Source organism: Chrysochloris asiatica, unplaced genomic scaffold (assembly GCF_000296735.1).
Source record: "Chrysochloris asiatica unplaced genomic scaffold, ChrAsi1.0 scaffold00127, whole genome shotgun sequence".
In the NCBI taxonomy this organism is placed as follows: Eukaryota; Metazoa; Chordata; class Mammalia; order Afrosoricida; family Chrysochloridae; genus Chrysochloris; species Chrysochloris asiatica.
This window is the reverse complement of record NW_006408645.1, coordinates 4,919,889-4,939,966: the sequence shown is the minus strand read 5'-3', so window position 1 is coordinate 4,939,966 and position 20,078 is coordinate 4,919,889. Positions and strand designations below refer to the sequence as shown.

Genomic DNA, 20,078 nt, shown 5'->3' with positions numbered 1-20,078 from the left:
CAAAAGTCCAGATTCTGGAATATGCAGTGGTAATTCAGGGAAGAGCTAGGAAAGGGAGTAGCTGGAACACTGGCTCCTTGGGAGAGAAGGGGGGCTAGATGAGTAGGCTGTGAAGAACTTGCCTGGCAGGCTCAGCACTGGGATGGCATGAGGCCTCAGGTAAACACCTCTGTGGTGCAGAAAAGTAGCCCACACAAGCTTGAAGAAGAACACAGCTATGTCTCACACACACACTTGAGAGGAAAACTGAAGGCCATGGGAGGTGGGTGCTCTGGTCATAATGAGGGAATGACGATCTCAGTCAGGACAGAGGTAAGGTCGTGGGGGAGGGGAAATGTGAGCCTCTCCATAGATGCCCTCTAGAAACTTCTACTCTGTCTTGCAAGCCTAACACCCTATTTCACTTGATAAATAAAAGGAATCAAAGCATATAGTAGGTGCACACTATATGCAGGAACAATGGATGAAATTGAACCAGCTCTCAGACTTCGTGGTTGGTTAGAAATTAGGCATGGGGGTTAAATAGAGTTAGAGGTTCATGCCTCCAGACAGGCATTGATTGCCTATTGCATTGGGGGTGGGGGGGCTGGGAGAGGGAGGAGATCTGCAACACTAACACAACCCAAGGCCCTGCCCTCAGGGAGGTCACAGTGTTGGTGAGTGCACCCAGGCTCAATGCCTAAGAGAAGTGGCCCAGTTGCCTGTAAAGAAAGTCTGAAAAGCTAGCATGGGGGCAGAGCACTGTGCTTGGGGCACGCTGAACTCAGTGCGCCAGTGGAACATGGGGGTATAAGAACTGCAGGTCCTTGGGATAGATGACGGGACAGGATTGTGACAGCATGAGCACCGCAGAGAAACTGAGGCCACGGAAGTGGTCAGAAGACACAGCCTCAAAGAACAGCCCTTGTTGCTCCCCAAGAGGTAGCCATTGCCCAAGCCCTCAAGTACCTGCAGCATTGAATGTAACCAGATACCACAGAACCTATGGCCCCTTGTGCTCAACAAGTGATACCATCACAGGGATGAGAATTTTGTGACTCCTACCTTAGGGATCAGTCTCCCACCAAACACACACATACTCACATGGGCATACCCACACATGCATGCTCACACATATGGACACATACATTTACATACACCGCACACATGCAAGCATATATCTCATATCTGTGAACACACACAGAAATACTATCCCTTCAGGCAAATGTTCTGAAGGCTTAAAAGCTGTGCCCTCAGGGTCCAAACATCGTTTTCCATCCTCCATCACTTCCAGCATGACAGCCCAGCTGCTCCTGGGTCTACTTTTACTTTGTTGTTGTTGTTGTTGTTATGTGCCGTGGAGTCGGTTCCGACTCATAGTGACCCTGAACAGGGTTTCCGAGGTTGTAAATCTTTATGGGAGCAGAACGCTTCATCTTTCTCCCGCGGAACAGCTGGTAGTTTCAAACTGATGACCTGGCAGCTCGCAGCCCCATTCATAACCACTACACTACCTGGTTAAAGGAGCTCTGGTAGCGTAGTGGTTACGAATCGGGCTGCGAACCTTAAGGTCAGCGGTTTGAAACTACCAGCCGCTCCGCGGGAGAAAGATGAAGCGTTCTGCTCCCGTAAAGATTTACACCCTCGGAAACCCTGTACAGGGTCGTTATGGGTCGGAACCGACTCGACGGCACTTAACAACAACAACAACACTACCAGAGCTCCTTTAACCAGGTTTTATTTTTTAATTTTTATTTTAAAGCTCTTGAAAGAAAGAAGAGTTTTTCCAGGACAGTGCCTCAGTTACAAACTCAAGTTTCCCTGAAAGCCCTAATTTGACTGTGGTTCTAACAAGATTAGTTTTGATGAACCAAGAGAATCGTGATCAAGGTCAGCAATCCTGTGGCTGTTTCCAAGGAGTCAGGTGTTTGGCATCAGGCACAGAGCTCAGGACGGCAGATTGCATCTCCAGCCTTTTGTCTAGCTGCTTGGACATCTCATGAAGCCCAGGAGGATTAAATGCTTTTCCCCAGCTCAGACCTAACAGTTCTGAGTAATAATGAGAAAATTAACAATCTGAACTATAGCTCTGCTCCCTCCTTTGTGAAAGGAAAGTACACTCTAAGAAAGGGACTCTTGCCCTTCCTTGGATGTGGCCCTGTTTTGTATTGTTCCTGGGGGTCCCTTTCCAAGGTCACCATGTCCCAACGGGAAAGAAAGTCTCCCAGACACTTTGCCATCGTGGCTCTCATCCAAGGAAATAGACTTGGTGAGCGGGTCAGCCTGCTGCTGACAGGTAATCAGAGCTGCCAACAGGGGATTCTTTCTGCTCATGCAACATAAGCTTCCACCTCCTTCCCACTGCCAAATTAGCACCTGCAAGGTCACAATCAAAAGAGCCAAAGGACTCCATAAAACTGGAAACATGCTGACATGTGTTCAAAGGAAAGTTGAATAAAGGAAGAAGAAGATTGGTGGTGTAGATGCTAGAAGCAATGTGTTCTTAGGCACAAGAAGCCCTCTCCCTTCTCTATCTCTGTAGTTCAAACTTACCTCTGACCCTTATAGGCTAGTGCTTGGGTGGGGTCCTGAGGGACAGACTAGAGAAGACTCTCGGAGCTTTAGTTTCCATCTGTATAATGAGAGTAACAAAGTCATCTGTCTCCTGGGTTGTTGTGAGGACTCACTGGGGTACTAGCTGTACGCGCAGGAATTGACATATTTGTTCACGAGATGATCAGGTCGTATTACTGCTGTTATCAGTTATTCAGCTACCTAGTACTGCTGTCTCAGAAATACCACAAGTGGGTGAGTTTAAAGAACAGGCATTTATCTTCTCAGGCTTCAGGAGGCTAGAAGCCCAAAACCAGGGTGTGGTTCTAGGAAGAAGCCCTTTGTCTATTTTAGCATCTAGGAGTTCCTGGGTTTATAGGTTCTTCTGGCTCCATTGTCATCAGACAGCATCTGTTTCCCCACGTTTGTGCTCATTTCTGCTATTTTTAAATCTTAGAAATGATTACGTTTAAGACAGTCTATACTAATCTGGCCACATTAACACAACATAGAAAACCTGATTTCTAAATAGGTTTATAAGCCACAGGTATAGGGGTGAGAGTTCAAACACATATGTTTCAATCCATAACATTCTCCCAAGCCCCATGGCTAGATGAGTTCGTCTTCATCACTTGGGAAAGAAGTGAGGGAAGGTAATAGGAGGGTATCAGTTGTGAGACACAAAGACAAGAATTCTCTCAGAGAATACAATGGAAGCTCCAGAGACAAGACCACCAAGAGTAGGACAGAAAAGGACCAAATAATAAAGTTCAAGGTTTAAATCATGGAAAACCCTAGAAACGGAGGTTCCCTCATATTTATGGCTGAGATCAGCTGGATGTAGGTCAGTTGGCACAGGGCAAAGCTATACCTATGTGGAATCTCAAAGGTTGTCTAGAAGCATATAATTTTCTATCAACAAATGGTGCTGGCAAAACTGGAAATCAACTTGCAAAATAATGAAACAAGATTCATATCTCACACCTTATACAAGATCTAATTGTAAATCCCAGAACTAAAGAGATCATCAATGAGAAAATTGGGACAAATTTAGGGGCTCTAATACACAGCATGCATCACTATTAAAGATTGCAAAAAAACACACAAACAACAGAAGGCCAAAGGGATGATTGGGACGTAGAAGCACATCGTCTTCTGCTGAGCTTTCACCATTTCAGAGCACACACTACCTTTTAACATCTCTTTGTAACATCAGAGTGGATAGAAAAGGTTCTTTTCTGACCACTTCTTTGGGCAGTAAGTATTTACCCTCTTATACCTTTCCACTTTGATTTCTATAAATACCTTTGTTTCTTGTGACCACAAACATAATCCAACTTTTTTAAAAATCAAATCTTACAGCATACTTAAGATAAAAATGAAATTCTCTCATTATTCCACACCACTCAGAGAGTCAGTGATAACAATTTGAAACTGAAATTTCATTTACTTTTATAAAAGGGCCAAAATAGCCTCATCTGAAACATGAGTTTTCAGTGAGCAATTTATCTTTGCCATATTTCCTTCTCTTTAGAAACTAAATCATAGTCATGATATTCAGCCATGCCCTGGCTGAATATTTGGGTTGTTTATAATTTTGCTCTCTCCCAGACATTATCAAGGTGTTATTTCTTATACATATTTCTTGGGGGCACTTGTAGAAATGTTTCTCTGATATAAACACCTAAAAGTTGAAATGCTAATTCCATTTTTTTAACGTTTTTATTTTGAATTATGTGATAGTTTACATGGGAGAACATTAGCTTTACATTCATCCTATCTTATTTCATTTCAATGCAATGATTACAATTCCCTGCATGCATCATCAAACAGCCAAAGGGTACACCCCGCATGCTAATTCCATTTTAAAAAAAATTTCAGTGTCCATTTTAAATGTTACTAGATATTATTAACATGTCCCCAGAATGGCTGAATTGATTTTTTTCACTACAGTATCCCAGAGTCCTGGTGTGGCATTGTGGGTTAATGTGCTGGACTGCAAAGTCGGTTTGAACTATAAAGATGGTGGTTCATGTTCACCAGCTGCTCTTCCCTATGCAGGGTCGCTATGAGTTGGAATCACTTCTACAGCATCTGACGACAACAACATCAGTAGTATCCTGGTATGGTTCTGTAGGATCAGCACTGGGCTGTCAACCACAAGGTCAGCATTCAAACCCACTCGCTGTGCCTCAGACACTCTATAAAGGGTTGCTATGAGTCGGAACCAACTTCACAGCACTTAACAACTACAACTTAGTGTGTGAGTTCCTGAGTGGTGAAAAGTTTAAGTGATTGGCTACGAGTCAAAAGGTTAACTTTTTCAAAGCAAACCAACCCCGAGATGCCTCAGAAGAACGATCTGGTGCTCTGCTTCTGAAAGGTCAGTCTGGAAAACGCTATGGAGCACAGTCCTACTCTGAGACACAAGGAGTCGCTGTGAGTCAAAAGTTGACTCAATGGCAACTCTTGGTTTGTTTGCTTTTTCCTAAAAGTGTGTCAGATTGCCATTCTCTTCAATGTCTCTTCAACACAAGTGTACCAATCTCTTTTTCCATCGTGATCTGGTGATGGAAAATGGAAACCGGAAGTGGGGAGAAATTGATACATATCATTTAAAGCATGACATGAATGTTTATCTGCTTAGCACCATCAAGATATACAAAAGACCACAAAATTAATTTGGGTTGCAGATTTTTGATTGGTATGTGTAGATGCTTCTGGAAACTCCAGAGTTCCATTAGTTCTTTTCCCCCAGCCCACTCCCTTAACCTTAAAATGATGACTCCAAAAATCACAAACTGGCCTACGTATTTCCCTGAAACAGCTGTCCTGCAGAATCACTAAAACTTGGGTTAAAAATAGTCTCAGACTCTAAAACAAAGTTAACTTGCTGGGAATAAAGGTCTCTTAGAAATGTTCCCACCTCCATAGAGGGCAAAGTCAAGCTGACCCAGCAAGTGTTCTCTCATTGCGCGTGACTAACCCTCCCAGCCCTGGAAACAGATCCCTGCCTGAAATATTTTCTGATCCTTCACTTTTGTTCTATCTCTAGAAGGGATGCAGAGAAGGAAGGAGAACAGGGTCAGTCCAGTGTCAATAAGTGCCTAATACATTCCTATTTGTTGTACCACAGCCACAAAGTTGGTGTTAATTATTTCTCCTTTATAAATTCCCAAATGAACTCAGACTTTAAATAACTTTCCTGAATTGCCTCAAGCTTTTTTTTTTAAGTCAGCCTCTGGTAAAGTCTCCCACAGCCATTTAGTTGCCAGAGTCCAGAGAGGAGGTGGCTGGCTACAGTGATAAATGCTTGGCTCCAGGGATGGGCTCTAGGATCCAGGTCAGACTGGCAGCGAGAGAAATCCAATCCCTAAAACTGCAGCAAAGGCTCCAGCAGGGACCTCTGCTCTGCCAGCTACTTGCTAAGTGACCTCAGGCGAACCCATCCCACACTTCATACACCTATACATTAGTAATCATCATTCTATACTTTGGAGAGATGTGGTTTAAGGCTTTAGAGATTATGATGTGGCATGCCTACCTGATCCATAGTAGGTAGATCCTCGTTAGCTCTTGCTGAGTAACAAACCACCCAAAACCTAGCAGCTTAAAACAATTAATGATTGATTAATGCTAATGATTCTATGGGTTAGAAATTTGGGCAGGTTTCAACTGGTGGCTCTTCTGTTCCATGTGGCCTCAGCTGGGGTCATTCACTCACTCAGCCACACTCAGCTAGCCCCTGGGCTGAAACACTCATACAAATGGTGCCTTGGTGCTTAGCTATGTGGTGTCTCCATGTGCTAGCTTGGGCGTGACAATCCTCAGGGTATTCGAATTCTTACACAGAAGCTGGATTACTCTAAAGAAAAGCAGGTAATGGCCAGCCTGCAATTGGCTATCATTTCTGCCACCTTCTACTAGTTAAAGTAACTTACAAAGGGAGGAAAATAGACTCCACCTCTTGGTGGGTAGAGTGGGAAGGAAGTAACTTACAAAGGGGAGGAAAATAGACTCCACCTCTTGGTGGGTAGAGTGGGAAGGAATTGACAGTAGTTTGGTAGCGTTGTTGTTGTTAAATGCAGTGGAGTCGGTTCTGACTCATAGCAACCCTGCACACAGTTTCCGAGGCTGTAAATCTTTACGGGAGCAGAAAGCCTCATCTTTCTCCTGCGGAACTGCTGGTAGTTTTGAACTGCTGACCTTGCGGTTCACAGCCCGATTCGTAACCACTACGCTACTAGAGCTCCTTAGTAGCGTAGTGGTTACGAATCGGGCTGCGAACCTCAGAGTCAGCAGTTTGAAACTACCAGCTGTTCCACAGGAAAAAGATGAGGCTTTCTGCTCCCATAAAGATTTATAGCCTCAGAAACCCTGTACAGCGTCACTGTGAGTTGGAACTGACTCCACGGCACATACCAACAACCACCACCTTTGGCATCACCCTTTGCAGTGTAGTAAATTACTTTATATGGCTCTTCATTTTTTGCCCAACTGCGTCTGTGTAAGAGAGGTGGGAGAAGATGCTGATCGGATTATAAGATTCAGTTGTTAAGTGGCTAACAGAGCTAATTGTGATTGTAAAAACTTGGGAGCTCTAACATGTATTCATTCAGTGAGTCATCTCAGAAGTAGGAATGGGGGAAACTCACTATCATCAAGGAAATAGACCCAGAAGTGGAGCACATCCTTTTGACACCAAGCTCCCTGTGCAGTGAACCTTCTCAACCCAGGGACAGGAAGCTGTGACACTTGGAGGAGTGGCAGAGAAGCAGCAGCACCAGAACTAAGAGTTTGAGACAGAGTGCTGGCTTTCCACTCCACAGCGCAAGTAAAGCTGCGTAACTTTGGTAGGAGGCTTGTTTGCAGAGTGGGATGTCCACAGGTACTTAATAGGGAAACTAGGTTTGCTGACCCATGGCATTAGGGCTGAGTGCTTTCAGGCTGAGGCTTACGGTGGAGTAATGTGTCCTGCGGGCATTTATCAGTAGCCCTAGAAGCTCTGTAACTTTGCTGGAACAGGGCAGAGTCCAAGTCAAGAGGCCAAGGGGACAAGAGAGGCCTGCCTCAGGGAACGGCCAAGGGGAAGTTTTCCTCACAGGAAGAATATTTCTGACCCTGAACTGTAAACTGTTAACTTCTTAATAAGTCTCATAACTGTGAATATGGTGTCTGAGTTCTGTGTGGCCGATATAATGAATTTTCTAACCCAACTGAGGAGTATATGCTATGGAAAGATGGTTTGATGCCATTTTTTTGCACTCTTCCATAGTCTTCAGCTCTTTATTCAGCCATTAATTTGTTGTTCTCTCTACATTTCCCTTCTTCTTCTCCAAGCAAAGTAGTTAAGACTTTATGCATCCTTAGTTCAGTGGTGAGGCAGGGATTAGGGGTTGTCATGATCAACAGGGACCTGCACTCACCACAGTGACAGTACAGTGGAGAAGTAGGAGTTTCAAGAAGGCTGACTGAAGGGTCATTCTACAGAGACTACACCAGAGGCCCCAGGACTCCCAGACTAATCCCACAGCAGGGAAGCAGAAAGTTATCCATTTTCTCAGATACCCTATTGTCTCAGACAGGGAGGATGTCAGTGTAGCCATGAACTGAAGGAGAGAGGGCTGCTATACCTCATATGCATAGCATAGTGGTTACGAGTCAGGCTGCTAATCTCACGGTCAGCAGTTCAAAACTACCAGGGGTTCTGCGGGAGAAAGATGAGGCTTTCTGCTCCTGTAAAGATGTACAGCCTCAGAAACCCTGTACAGAGTCGCTATGAGTAGGAACTGACTCCACAGCACATACCACCACCACCACTTTAGAGAACTTCAGGAAGCACAGGGTCCCCAAAAACGACTTAGGTTGAATTTCATGTCAAAGAGACAATGCTGCTCAAAGTAGACTTAAAATTTAAACAAAATGTAACATTTCTTAGATAGTTGAAATGCATATATGTATTATAGTACTGTCAAATCATTAATCCCAAGAACATCAAAGTCGACTGAAATCAAATCAAACGCATAGGAAGCTCACATCCAATGCCATTAACATTTTAAAGTAAAAATGGAGTATTTCATTATGTATATTGATTGGATACAGCCTGGCAGTTGATTTGTTGGGATTTAAAAGTTGGATGCTCAGTGTTGGCCATTTTCCTGGATCACAGGGGTGTTCCACCGTGCAGGTCTAGGGAGCTGTCTATATGCTCCTGGGGGCGACAAACCACAAACTCTCTCCATCTCCTGCCCTGCTCACTCACATCCCCATGAGTCAGGTCCCCACCCAGTAGCACTGCAATCAGGCCCTTGGGGAGAGCCCCCTCCACAGCACTACGGAAATTAATAGCTGATGCTCTTGGCCAGTAGATTTTGGTGACAGCCAGGACCCATAAGCATTAACATTTCCTCTTCCACCTTTATCTGAGAGGTGTGGCATGAGCTATATATTACACAGAGCTCTGTGAGCAGGTGCTCTACAGGTGGTGGGTGTTGGCAAGGGTGCTCAGCAAAACTGGGGCTCATTCTGGGCTGCAAGTCATCATCTAAGGAAACTGAGACAAGCCAGCAAAGGCCTGGGAAAGGTGACTTGCAGTATCTTCAATCCTAGACTTGGTGAGGGTGTGGGTTGGGGTTCCTGTGTGTACCCAGGATAGTGAGGGATGAGGGTGCTAAAGAAGATTAAAGTCATCCTCAATTTCAGGATCAGTGCTGTGCTGTGCTGCCCAGAGGGAATGACTTTGGGCAGCTGCTTTGCCCTGTCCCTGGGGGTCAAAAGCTAGGTTGTCCCAGACCTCACCATAGGACACATATACATCTACCAGCCTGACATTCTACTTTTCTATTGGGAAACATTATAGTCAAGAGACAGATGAGAGGCTGAGGGGGGGGAGCTTGCTAATGCTCAAGGGCAGACACACTCTATGCACTGATAGTGAACTGGAGCAATGGGCTCCAAGAAAGAACTGCTGGTTGTTGGCTCCCAGGGCAATGTTCCTGTTAACAGAAACTCCCAGCAGGCAGCACTGACCGAACTCCCTAGAGTCCAAACCCAGCATGCTCAGGAGTCTCCAAATTACCAAGTTTCCACAGGGCAGGCCTTCCGCAGACACCCCAACAAGCTGGGAGGCCCTGGGCTGACCTTAATTTCAGGAGGTACAGCAAGATTCCCACCCTGGTCAATATAAACACCAAGACTTGAAAGATGTATCCCTGGAAAAAAGCTGGGGTTTTTTCTCTGAAAAGAGATTAGAAATAAACAACTAGACAGCAGTAGGTAAGAGAAATGATTTAACTTTATAAAAATTTGATTTATACAGTTAAGATTTGATTTTTTTTTTTTTTTTCCTGGCATGTGAAGTTTATAAAAAGTGCCTGGAATAAAATTTAGAAACATGACCTCATAAAAATTAGAAACAGACATTTCAAGAAAACAGTCATTTAGAAATACGAGGAAAAAACAATGTGCAGCAAAAGCAGCAGCAGCAGCGTGGGGAGAAAGCTGGTTCTATTGTGAGGACAAAACAATTAAGGACCAAGGTGAGCTGACCTTTCACAGCATGGTGAGCGGCAGGGGCAGGGGCAGGATGGACAGGAACCATGAGTGGCATGAAGGCTTCCCAAGGGGACCAGAGGGGTGTGAGAATAGCCTCCTAAGCAGGTCCCACACCTCCCTCGCTCCTCCTCTCATAGGACCTACAGCCAAGTGAGTGGCTCGCAGACTATGGCTCTGCACTCGAAGGCCAATCTCTGTCCTCCCTCTCTGTCCCTCCCTGTCCACTGGTTCCTGACCTGCAATTTGGCTGGTTACTGTCCCACTGATGTGAACTCAGTGGCTGGAAACTCATCACAATGTCAGCCTAAGCTAAGATGGCAAACTTGCCAGGAAAAACCAAGAAAAGTAGGTGAACAGGGCTGCCTACACACTGTTTGGAATGTTTTCACCATAACCAAGGCAGTTAGGACCACCTTGGAAAGGCAGTCCTGGAATGGCCAGGCTACTCCACAGCTTTTCCCTCTAGGGTAAGGATACTGAGGCTGGCCACTCAAAAAGACACTAGCTAAGTTCCTGACTACATTCTGAGGTAGTCTATCTGTGACTTGCACAGGTAGATGAGAATGAGCACAAAAAATGAGGGAGTGGGGGCATAAAGAGTTGCCACAGAGAGAGAAGGCTAACCTACATAACGGAAGGAATTAGGCTACCAGAGTGTGGCCTGGGGTCAGCATGGACCTGAGACACACAGCTTTCATACTACTCAATGCTACAGCAATTTGATGGGAGACGAGGGAATCCATGGAGCAATCTCCCAGCAAGTCTGAGATGAAGGGTGTTGATGTTGGGTGCTGTCTAGTTGATTTTTCACTTGTAGGAACCCCAGGTGACAGAGCAGAGCTGTCCCTGTAGGCTTGCCTGGGCTGTGATCTTTACAGAAGCAGATCCCCAAGTCTTTCTCCTGTGGAGCCACTGAGTGGGTTCTAACCACCAAGTTTTCAGTTAGCATCAAGCACTTAACTGCTGCACCACCAGGGCTCCTTTGAGATGTGGGGTATTGCCTTGCCAAGTCTCCTGCTATACACTCATGTCACACAGGGACAAGCCAGAAGATCACAGTGATGAGTCACTGCATCCCCTTCAACTATGGCTCCTTTCACCTGAATGGGTTTTTAGTGGGGGTGGAGGACTAATGCTGTTAAACTTTCACTTGGAAAACACTTATGAGGTCCCTTCAGGTCAGAGAGCAATCAAACTACTAAACCATGACTAAAAGAGATAACAACCAGAATATGAAAAAGCAAAGGTATTCTTTGACATCTCTACTTTTAAAAAAATAATTTAAAAAAAAAGGCTACGTTATGTTTCTTTTCTTTTTGCCTAGCTCTCCAATTCTCAAATTCTAAGTCAGGGTGGAATATTCTGAAGGTCTATGAGGCAATAGCTACATGGACATTAGTATTTTCTCTGCTTTCCACATTTTCGTGAACGCTTTATGGGACGCAGCTCGCCAAAGTCTTCAGTTTCATTTTCGTATTCATCCTCCTGAACGATTCCTGTTAAAAATACAGGGGGAAAATTAAAATAAAAACAGAAAAGTATAGCAGGGTGATTTTGTTAAAATGCAAACTGTAACATCCTAGTAAAACCTACTGTCTCTGGACAGGCAAAGAATGAACAACTCTGTGTTGGAGGAAGTACAGCCAGAATGCTCCTTAGAAATATCGATGGTGCAACTTCATCTCTGATACTTTTGACACATTGTCAGGAGGAACCAACCAGTCCCTAGAGGACTTCATGGTTGGTAAAGTAGAGGGTTAGTGGAAAAGAGGAAGACCCCCAATGAGATGGAATGGGATAGTGGCAGGAGCACTGGACTCAAGAGTAACAATTGTGAGGACGATGCAGTTCTGTGAGGTATTTTGCTCTGTTATATATGGTGGGAACATTGTAAGTCAGACCAACTTGAAAGTACCTAACAATATGGCTAAAATTTTTTTAAAAATTAAAAACTAATATCTCTGTAATCCTTTCTGTAAATTAAAGATGTGAATAAAGGATTTGTTTAAATATTGATACTGCTTCCCAGGAAGACCCAGAGTAAACACCCTTTTCCAAGATGAAGTTCCTTTTGAAGCTCCTTTCAATGACATGGAAATCAAACAAGGCCTAAATGAAACCACAGACAGAGTTAGTATATGAACTATCTTTCATTTGAAGGATATATGAAATACTTTCTTGCAATACTCACACAACCATACTCCCCAGCAACAGTTATATTCTAAAGATTGTTTTGTTTTGTTTTCCTGACCGACACTTGTGCTAAGCTCCTTCAAGTTTTCCCCAGCTCAGAGGTCTTGATTCCAATAGCATTCAGATTCTGAGGACTCACAGAGGGTAAGCTGGCACTGGTGAAAGACTCCTAACAAGAAGTAGTGCGGTCCACTGAGCAATTCCACTCCTAGGAGTCTCCCCGAAAGACTCAAAACCAGGGACTCAAGCAGATGTGTACAGACCTATGTTCACTGCAGTATTATTCACAATAGCCAAAAGCTGGAAACAACCCAATTATCCAGTAACACACGAATGGATGAAAAATAAAATGTAGTAATACATATGGCGGAAGATTATTCAGCCATGAAGTGTAAGTCCAGAAGTTTAGAAGAGATGTAGAATGCCAGTTTTCCTAACTGTATCCTAATACAATCCACTCTTTGTCTTCTCCCTCTGGCCCCGAAGGCCCAGGCTACCCACTCACCACAGTCAAACCGAAAAGAGGTAAACAGTAAGAACTGTCCCATGGCTGTCTTAATGCTGTTCCTTGCTTTCTCTTCTCAAACCCTTGAACACTTCCCACCTTATTGGGACCTCAACATACTGACTCTGGCCCCTTTCTACCTAGTGAAATATCCTTGCTTACTTCTGACAACCACAATTCCAGACATCTGATTTCTAAACCTTGTGCTTGTCCACTCTGACTCATAGCAATCCCATTTAGGGTTCCTGAGAAGCAACTGGTGAGTCTTAACCAGTGGTCAGCAGTCCAGTTTGGTCAGCACTCCAGCACTTATCCTACAGCACCACACCAGGGCTCCTGATTTCTAAACTTAGACCTTCCAAATTCTACCTTTGGCCTCCTGACACCACCATCTCTGCTTGCAGTACTAAACTCTTGGTTTCTAGATTGCTACTAGCTGTGAACCTCAGGAGCCTGCCCCTCCCCCTACACATATACTCTCAATCACAGAGGTTTTTATCACTTACATGCCTAGGCCTCTTCTGATCCTAGCAAGACCTTACTGGTGCCAGGCTGAGGAAAACAAATCTGATTCACTTTGCACTTTTCACAGATTATATATTCCCAGGCTCAGCACTGTGCTGATACACACTAGACTATAAATACTTATTGATGGAAAAGACTCAGTGTCACACCCCACTGGACCAGCACCAGAAGTGGTCTCAGGGAGCACAGGTCTGATTGTGAGAAAAAGAGATTAATTAGATCTAGCTTTCATTAGGGAATTTACAGACAGAGGCTAGCACCAAGTTTTCCACAAGAGACAAAGGTCCTTGCAGGGAGCGCAGTGTGAAATGTGGGTTTACACACCTAGTGCTTACATGTAAGGATCTATGGGGCTGGGGGTGCACAGAAGAGTGAATACAAGGCTTATCTGTGATGAACGGGGTAGCTTTAGTGCTGGTTAATGGGTAATGGGTTCCAACTGATATTGTCATGAAGTGACTATTTGATGTGCTTTATTCCTGGCCCGGGTCTCTGGTTCTCTCTCAGAGTCCTTTGTGGGCAGGATCTATCTGGTATTGTTCAGGGCCCTCACAATGACAAAGACTAACATATTTAGCAAGGGATAGCTTTGCAGTATATCCTTAGGAGTCACAGTATGCAAGATGTGGATGTTGTTGTTGTTGTTGTTGTTAAGTGTTCTCAAGTTGGTTCTGACTCATAGCAACCCTGTATAAGGTTTATGAGGCTTTAAGTCTTCGTGGGAGCAAAAAGTTTCATCTTTCTCCTGGTGCTCAGGATAGTGACTGAAAATCATCTAATAATTGCTCCTGATTGGCAAAAGGCATTTTAACAACTAACAAGGGCCTGGAAGAACTGCCCTCACAGTACACATGGTTGCTGTAGTATGTTGCTGGCAACTTGACTCACTGGAGGTGACGCTCCTGGACAGTGAGTGGCCACTATTGATTTCACTGAGCTGCCCCACTCCAAACTACCTGGGGCCAGTGAAACGAACCATGAAACGAAAGCATGACCCATTCTTAGACTAAAGAATTGCTTACCTTCTTCCTTTAAGCAGAGCTCTGTTTTCCTCAGCCACTCCCGTGCATCCCTGACCGAAAGGATAAGAATATTGACCAATCGAGTCATCATCTCCTGCCCTAGAGAAGCCAAAAAACAAGGACTATGAGTACAAAGGTCACATCAGGAACTTAAGCACCAAGTACTAGAGCAAAGCTGCCCCCAGCCCCTCCTGACACACCCACCAAAGGTGATGTGTATGAGTGCTCCTCTGCAGAAGTACCAAGTAAGGATCCCAAGCCGATTCTGCCACCACAAGCTTCAAGGAAGAGCAAGCAATAAGCTACAGCTAAATGAGGCTTTCTACTCCTGTAAAGATTTACACCCTTGGAAACCCTGTACAGGGTCACTATGGGTCGGAACCGACTCAATGGCACTTAACAACAACAACAACAACAAAAATGCTCTCCTGATGTGTGTTTGAAGTGTGTTTAAAGAAACTGGTAATAGCAAACCATTCATGGAAGTGTGTGTTCAAAATGTTATTCAACTTTAAACTGAAGAGGGTGTCTGAATTATAGAATATGTTTTAAAACATGCAACTTCACTAATTTTATGCATAACTTCTACTTAGTGTTGCTAAGAGGTGTTGCTAAGGAAGCTAAGAAAAATCTGATTCAGATACATGTTAGTATGTTATTATTATGAAAGGCTCACACTGGGTGTGGTTTAACAACATTGTTGTTACTGCTGTGTGCCATCAAGTAGCTTCTAACAGAGGAGAAGTACTCCACAGGATTTGCTAGCATAGTGGTTACGAATCAGGCTATTAACCTCAGGGTCAGCAGTTCGAAACTACCAGCGGTTCCACGGGAGAAAGATAAGGCGTTCTTCTCCCGTAAAGATTTACAGCCTCGGAAACCCTGTGCAGAGTCACTATGGGTCGGAACCAACTCCAAGGAACTTATATGAGTGCAAGGTCGGTGGTTCAAGTTCACCAGTTGCTCCTCAGAAATCCTATACACGGTCACTATAAGTCCAGACCGACTCAACAGCACTTAACAACAACAACAATCTTTATGTGAACAAATTTCTAGGTCTTTTCTCCAGAGGGGCCACTGGTGGGTTCCACTGCTAGCCTTTCAGTTAAAGATGCAGAGCCTCTGAAAAGAAGAGACCAGCAACACATCTCCAGACCCTAGTCAAGGGTCCAACACATAGTAGATGCTCAAGAAATGCTTACTGAATGAATGAATGAAGAGAACCTTTACAACGTGGTGAATGCAATTCATGTCACTGAACTGTGCACTTAAAAATGGTAATAATGGCAAATTTCTTGTCATATACATTTTAGCGCAAAAAAATTAAGACTACAAACCTTAAACATCCTCCTTTCCTTATCAATAATGCCGGGGGTAAAACTTAGTGCAAACAGTGAGGTTTTGCTGTAATTTGAGAACACACATTCCTCACTTGTATTTCTGCTAATGCCAAGATTGCATCCTCCCCTGTTTAGATATTACCACTAAATAGTGACTCAACTTCCACTTGCATTCCCGAACCTCAGACTTCTAACAAATTTAGGCTACCATTTCTGCTGCTGCTTACCGCCAGCCCAGGCCTTCCGCCTGTAGAGTTCCTCGACCATATCTGAAACCTTCTTTATGTTCTCCTGGACCTTCCTCTGCAGCATGTGGCTGTGCTCTTTTGAGCCCAGGTGGCTGCGGATCCAAATGCTCTGCTCGATGTCCTGCACCACCAGCTTGCCTTCGTCAATGGCTGGGTCCACCATCCCATGGAAAAACTCTGAGTATTTCTGGTAGGCCACTTGCTGCTTTTGGTGACTTTCTAGGCGGATGTGCTGCTCGTAAGACCCATTGTTCCTCTCCAGACCCTCTTTCCTTTCCAACTCAGCCCTGGAATGAACCTCTGAAGCCACCTTCCCAAATGCTTCACTGGAGTTGAAGTAGTTCTCAGGACCACGAATGAACTTCACTCCACACAGGTCACACTGAGTCCTATCAATGTCGGCCTTTTTGAAGTTCCCAGCCACAGGCTCCCTTGCTTCCTCTCTGAAGCGTTCTGCATGGGCACTCACCCTCCTCCTCCAGCTGACACACAGGGACACCACCAAGCATACTCTTCTCAACTTGCGCTGAACGGAAGCCTTCCACTGCTTCTGGGAAAGGATGGCAGCAAAGAGGTAGTCTCGGTCTTCTAATGCCAGCTCATCCGTCTGATCCTGATCAAATTCATATTCAGATTCAGCTAAATAGTCCACAGGTTTCACATATAGTAAGCGGCTTAGCTTGATCTCCTCAATATAAAGGCCAGGGATCATGATGCCTTTGGCATGCATACTTTCCCACCGCCATTGGCAGTCCATCAGGTACTCTTCATCCCTCTCAAAGAGCAAGTCCTGCAGCGCCTCGGCCACAGACTTCACATTGTTTGCAAACAACAAACGCCTCACCATTCTGAGAAGCCTCTCAGGAACCTGGTCCGGGAAGTTCATGCTCATCAGCTGCAGCCGTTGCTCAATTTCCTGGAGGTGGCGGTAGAGTAGAGGCTTGCAGTATGGCTGCATAATTTCCTCGGCATTTACAAGCATTACCAAGCACAGGACCAGTGTTCGCTCTGCCTCGCCAGAGACCACACAGTCTATTTCACTGAAGGCATCAAGCAAGACATTGAAGTTCTCATTCTCATAACCGCATAGCACCTTGACGAGGTAAGAGAGATGGAAGCGGAAATCCTGAATGGCTCTTGCCACATCCTTGGGTTTATAGTCTTGAATGACGAAAAATATGCCCCTAAACTCCTTGTCCTTTCTAAACAGGTACTCCCAATAGTGCAAGATTGAGATGTAGCTCCTGGGGAGGCACAGGATGACATTCTTCCAGAGGCGGGTCAGAACCACCCCACAGTGCACAAACTGGAACTCCAACAGGGCTACTGTGTTTCCAATATTTGGGATGAGTGGTTCTTTGCACCTCTTGACAAGAACATTCATGAAACGGAAAAAGAGCCTCATGTAGTCTTCAGGGTTCCTGTACACATACAACTGATCGATGCAATTCTCCAGCAGCCGGATGAAGCACAGGTGAATCGTCTCCGTACTTTCATCATCCTTGCTGGGCACCAGCATCCCCAATTTCCCTTCTATTCCTTTTATTCTGCTGTCACTGCCACTGTCCCTTTCTTCTTTTTCAGACTCGAGAGCCTGGAGTTCCCTGTTGTAGCTGTCCTCTTCCTGGTAAAGCAGCTTTTCAAACTCCTCGGGATAGTTGAAGGAGACAAGAAAAGTCTGCAGGGCCCTCAGCCACAGGTCAGTAGATTCCCGTCGGCTCTGGGCACTTTCGTTTTGAAACAGAAAGTGGATGTATTCTTTCAAAGCAAACCTGAAGCTTCGGAAGGATTTGTAATCCGGCTTGAGGATTTCTTTGCATGCCATGGGATTTTCTGATAAAACTCTCTGGTGGAAATGCTTGGGGAAGAGTACATTCAGGAAGGATTTACAAAGGCCATATACGTCTGTAGACAAAATATAATCAATTTCTTCAAGTTCTTCAGCTAAGATTTTAGGGAATACATTTTTGGCTTCCAAAAGCAATCCGTTGATTGCCACCAGGTGTATTTTTGACTGAATCAAACACTTAGCCTCACAACGCCGCATAGGCCTATGGAAGTCTTTACAGTCTTCATCACATTTTAAGCCTACAATAAACCTCATGCAGACTCCAGGGTAGGTCTTCCCAAGAAGGATCTGTGTGATCTGACACATTCGACTCAAAAGGTGCTTGTTTAATGCTAATTTCACTTGATCAGTCATTATCAAGAAGTGATCTTTTGTTTTCTTTTCTCTCAAGCTTAAATCCAGGTCAAAAATTATTCTTAATATGGGTCCAGGGTCATTCTGAGCTATCTGACAATATTTAGCATCCACCTGAGAAATCCCAAAAAACTCAAAGCAAGATTTGATCATTTCCTTCTCAGCATTGTAGGTCACCTTTTTGAGAGCCCTGACCAGGTTGAGGAGGTTTTCCAAGCCCTCTGGGGCCAGAGCCAGGACCTTCTCGTACTCAGCCTCGCAGAGGCTGGCTGCTTCGTAGAGCGCTTCCACCACACCAGCTGAGTGGTTGAGCGTCTCAAACTTGAGGAAGGCACCTTTGAGCTTCTGAAAGTCTTTCAGAATTACCCCCTCTAAGAATTGGGCTTCAGCAATGCCAGACAACTGGTTGGTTTGACTGCAGAGATCGAATGCTTGTTTCAGGATAGCTTTGGTATTTTCTACATCAGAATTCCTGGCCACATTGAGGCGGGCCACCTCCAACAGGCATGAGGCCTTGAAGTCCTTGTTGGCTGTGAGCCTGGCAGCCTCCAGGAGGTAGCCATGCTGCTTCATCAGCAGGGCAGCCTCTTCTCTCCGACCTTCCCTCTTCAGCAGGTCTGCAGCTTCTGCTAGCCGTTTCCGGGACTTCAGGAAGACCAGCTGATCTTCTATGTCTAGTTTTGAGAGTACACCCATCATTTCCTTGATCTTATTTGAACTCAAATACTTTGCCGCAGCTTCCAAATAAAACTGACTAGCAGAATAAGACAGCTTGAAAATGGGAAGGGTCTTGGCCTTTATCATTGCTTCATACCTGCAAAGACAGAGAATTCAAATGGAAACTTATTATCACCCAACTAACAGAAATTTTCCTGCAAAATACAGAGCAGAAAAACATCAACAAATTTCCCACCGGTTCATATACATTATAGAACAGGGAGCATACTGATCATGCATTTTAATAAATGCTTCATTTTACACTAAAAAACAAAAACACAAACAAAACACACTTTTTATACTCCAAAGGGATAGCAATCAGTGTGTTTAATTAATAAAATAGAATGCAGTTGTAGCTCCAGTAAGTAACCTTTAAAGTCAATCTGTATGGCAAAAATGATGCATAGAGAACAAACAAAATGGAGGATTGGGTAGAAGTTCAGTGAAGAGCTCCATCAGCAACAACACAGAATACCAGACCAAGCAGGCTCAGGGGATGGTCCCAGAACTCTGAACCACATATAAAGAAGTATTTAGAAGGTTGGAGGGCTTACAGCCACAGGAATTTATAGCAGAAGCAAGAAATCCATTGTTTCCTGAGTCAAAATGCTCAGCTGCTCCCAGAGCCACCATCTTGGGAGAGACCAAGTGGGGAAAGGATCAGAGCAGCCACGGATGCCTGACAGAACTGTACAGATAAAGGTGTGGACATCATTTTTCTTTGTATCTGTTCATTGGTCTCTTGCTGTCTGTGCCCCTCCATTCTGGTGACTAGAGGGGGTGTCTGAGCGAGTGGACACCCCACCCCCACCCCAAGAGGATTCTACTATGCATGGGCACAGATCCTCAAAATTTAAAATGACAGTTTCCACATAAAACCAAACGGCAGCACAAAATGGCCACAGCCGGCCCTGAACTTATTATAACTAGAAAAAAGGCCTGAACATGGATTGTGAAGTGGAACAGGCAGACTAAAAAGGAAATAGGCCAATAATTAAATCCTGAGTTACATCACAATGACCAACAGTGGGATCTTGAAATTTCTCAGGAAGAAAAGTGAAAAGGGAAGACCATCTCCTGATCACATCAACCTGGAGGCAATCAGAAAGCATTAAAAATACCAAAATACACACCTATCTAAGTGTTAAGGCCACACATCACTCCTGAATATTCCCAAAAAACAGAAACATGACCATATCAGCACATATTCAGAAACGAGATAAAGTGATTGCGGCAAAT

At 44.5% G+C, this 20,078-nt stretch overlaps 1 protein-coding gene across 1 annotated transcript in view; it reads right to left on the bottom strand.

Annotated features, from left to right (window-relative positions):
• Nucleotides 1-11,481: 11,481 nt before the first annotated feature.
• The window catches only part of TRANK1 (tetratricopeptide repeat and ankyrin repeat containing 1), a 100,933-nt gene continuing 92,336 nt past the window's right edge, over nucleotides 11,482-20,078 (bottom strand). The window contains exons 21-23 of the mRNA XM_006869185.1: nucleotides 15,899-18,936; nucleotides 14,332-14,430; nucleotides 11,482-11,582 (exon numbers count right to left, since the gene is read on the bottom strand). Coding sequence (XP_006869247.1) covers nucleotides 11,482-11,582; nucleotides 14,332-14,430; nucleotides 15,899-18,936 — 3,238 coding nt within the window. The remainder of the gene's footprint in view (nucleotides 11,583-14,331; nucleotides 14,431-15,898; nucleotides 18,937-20,078) is intronic.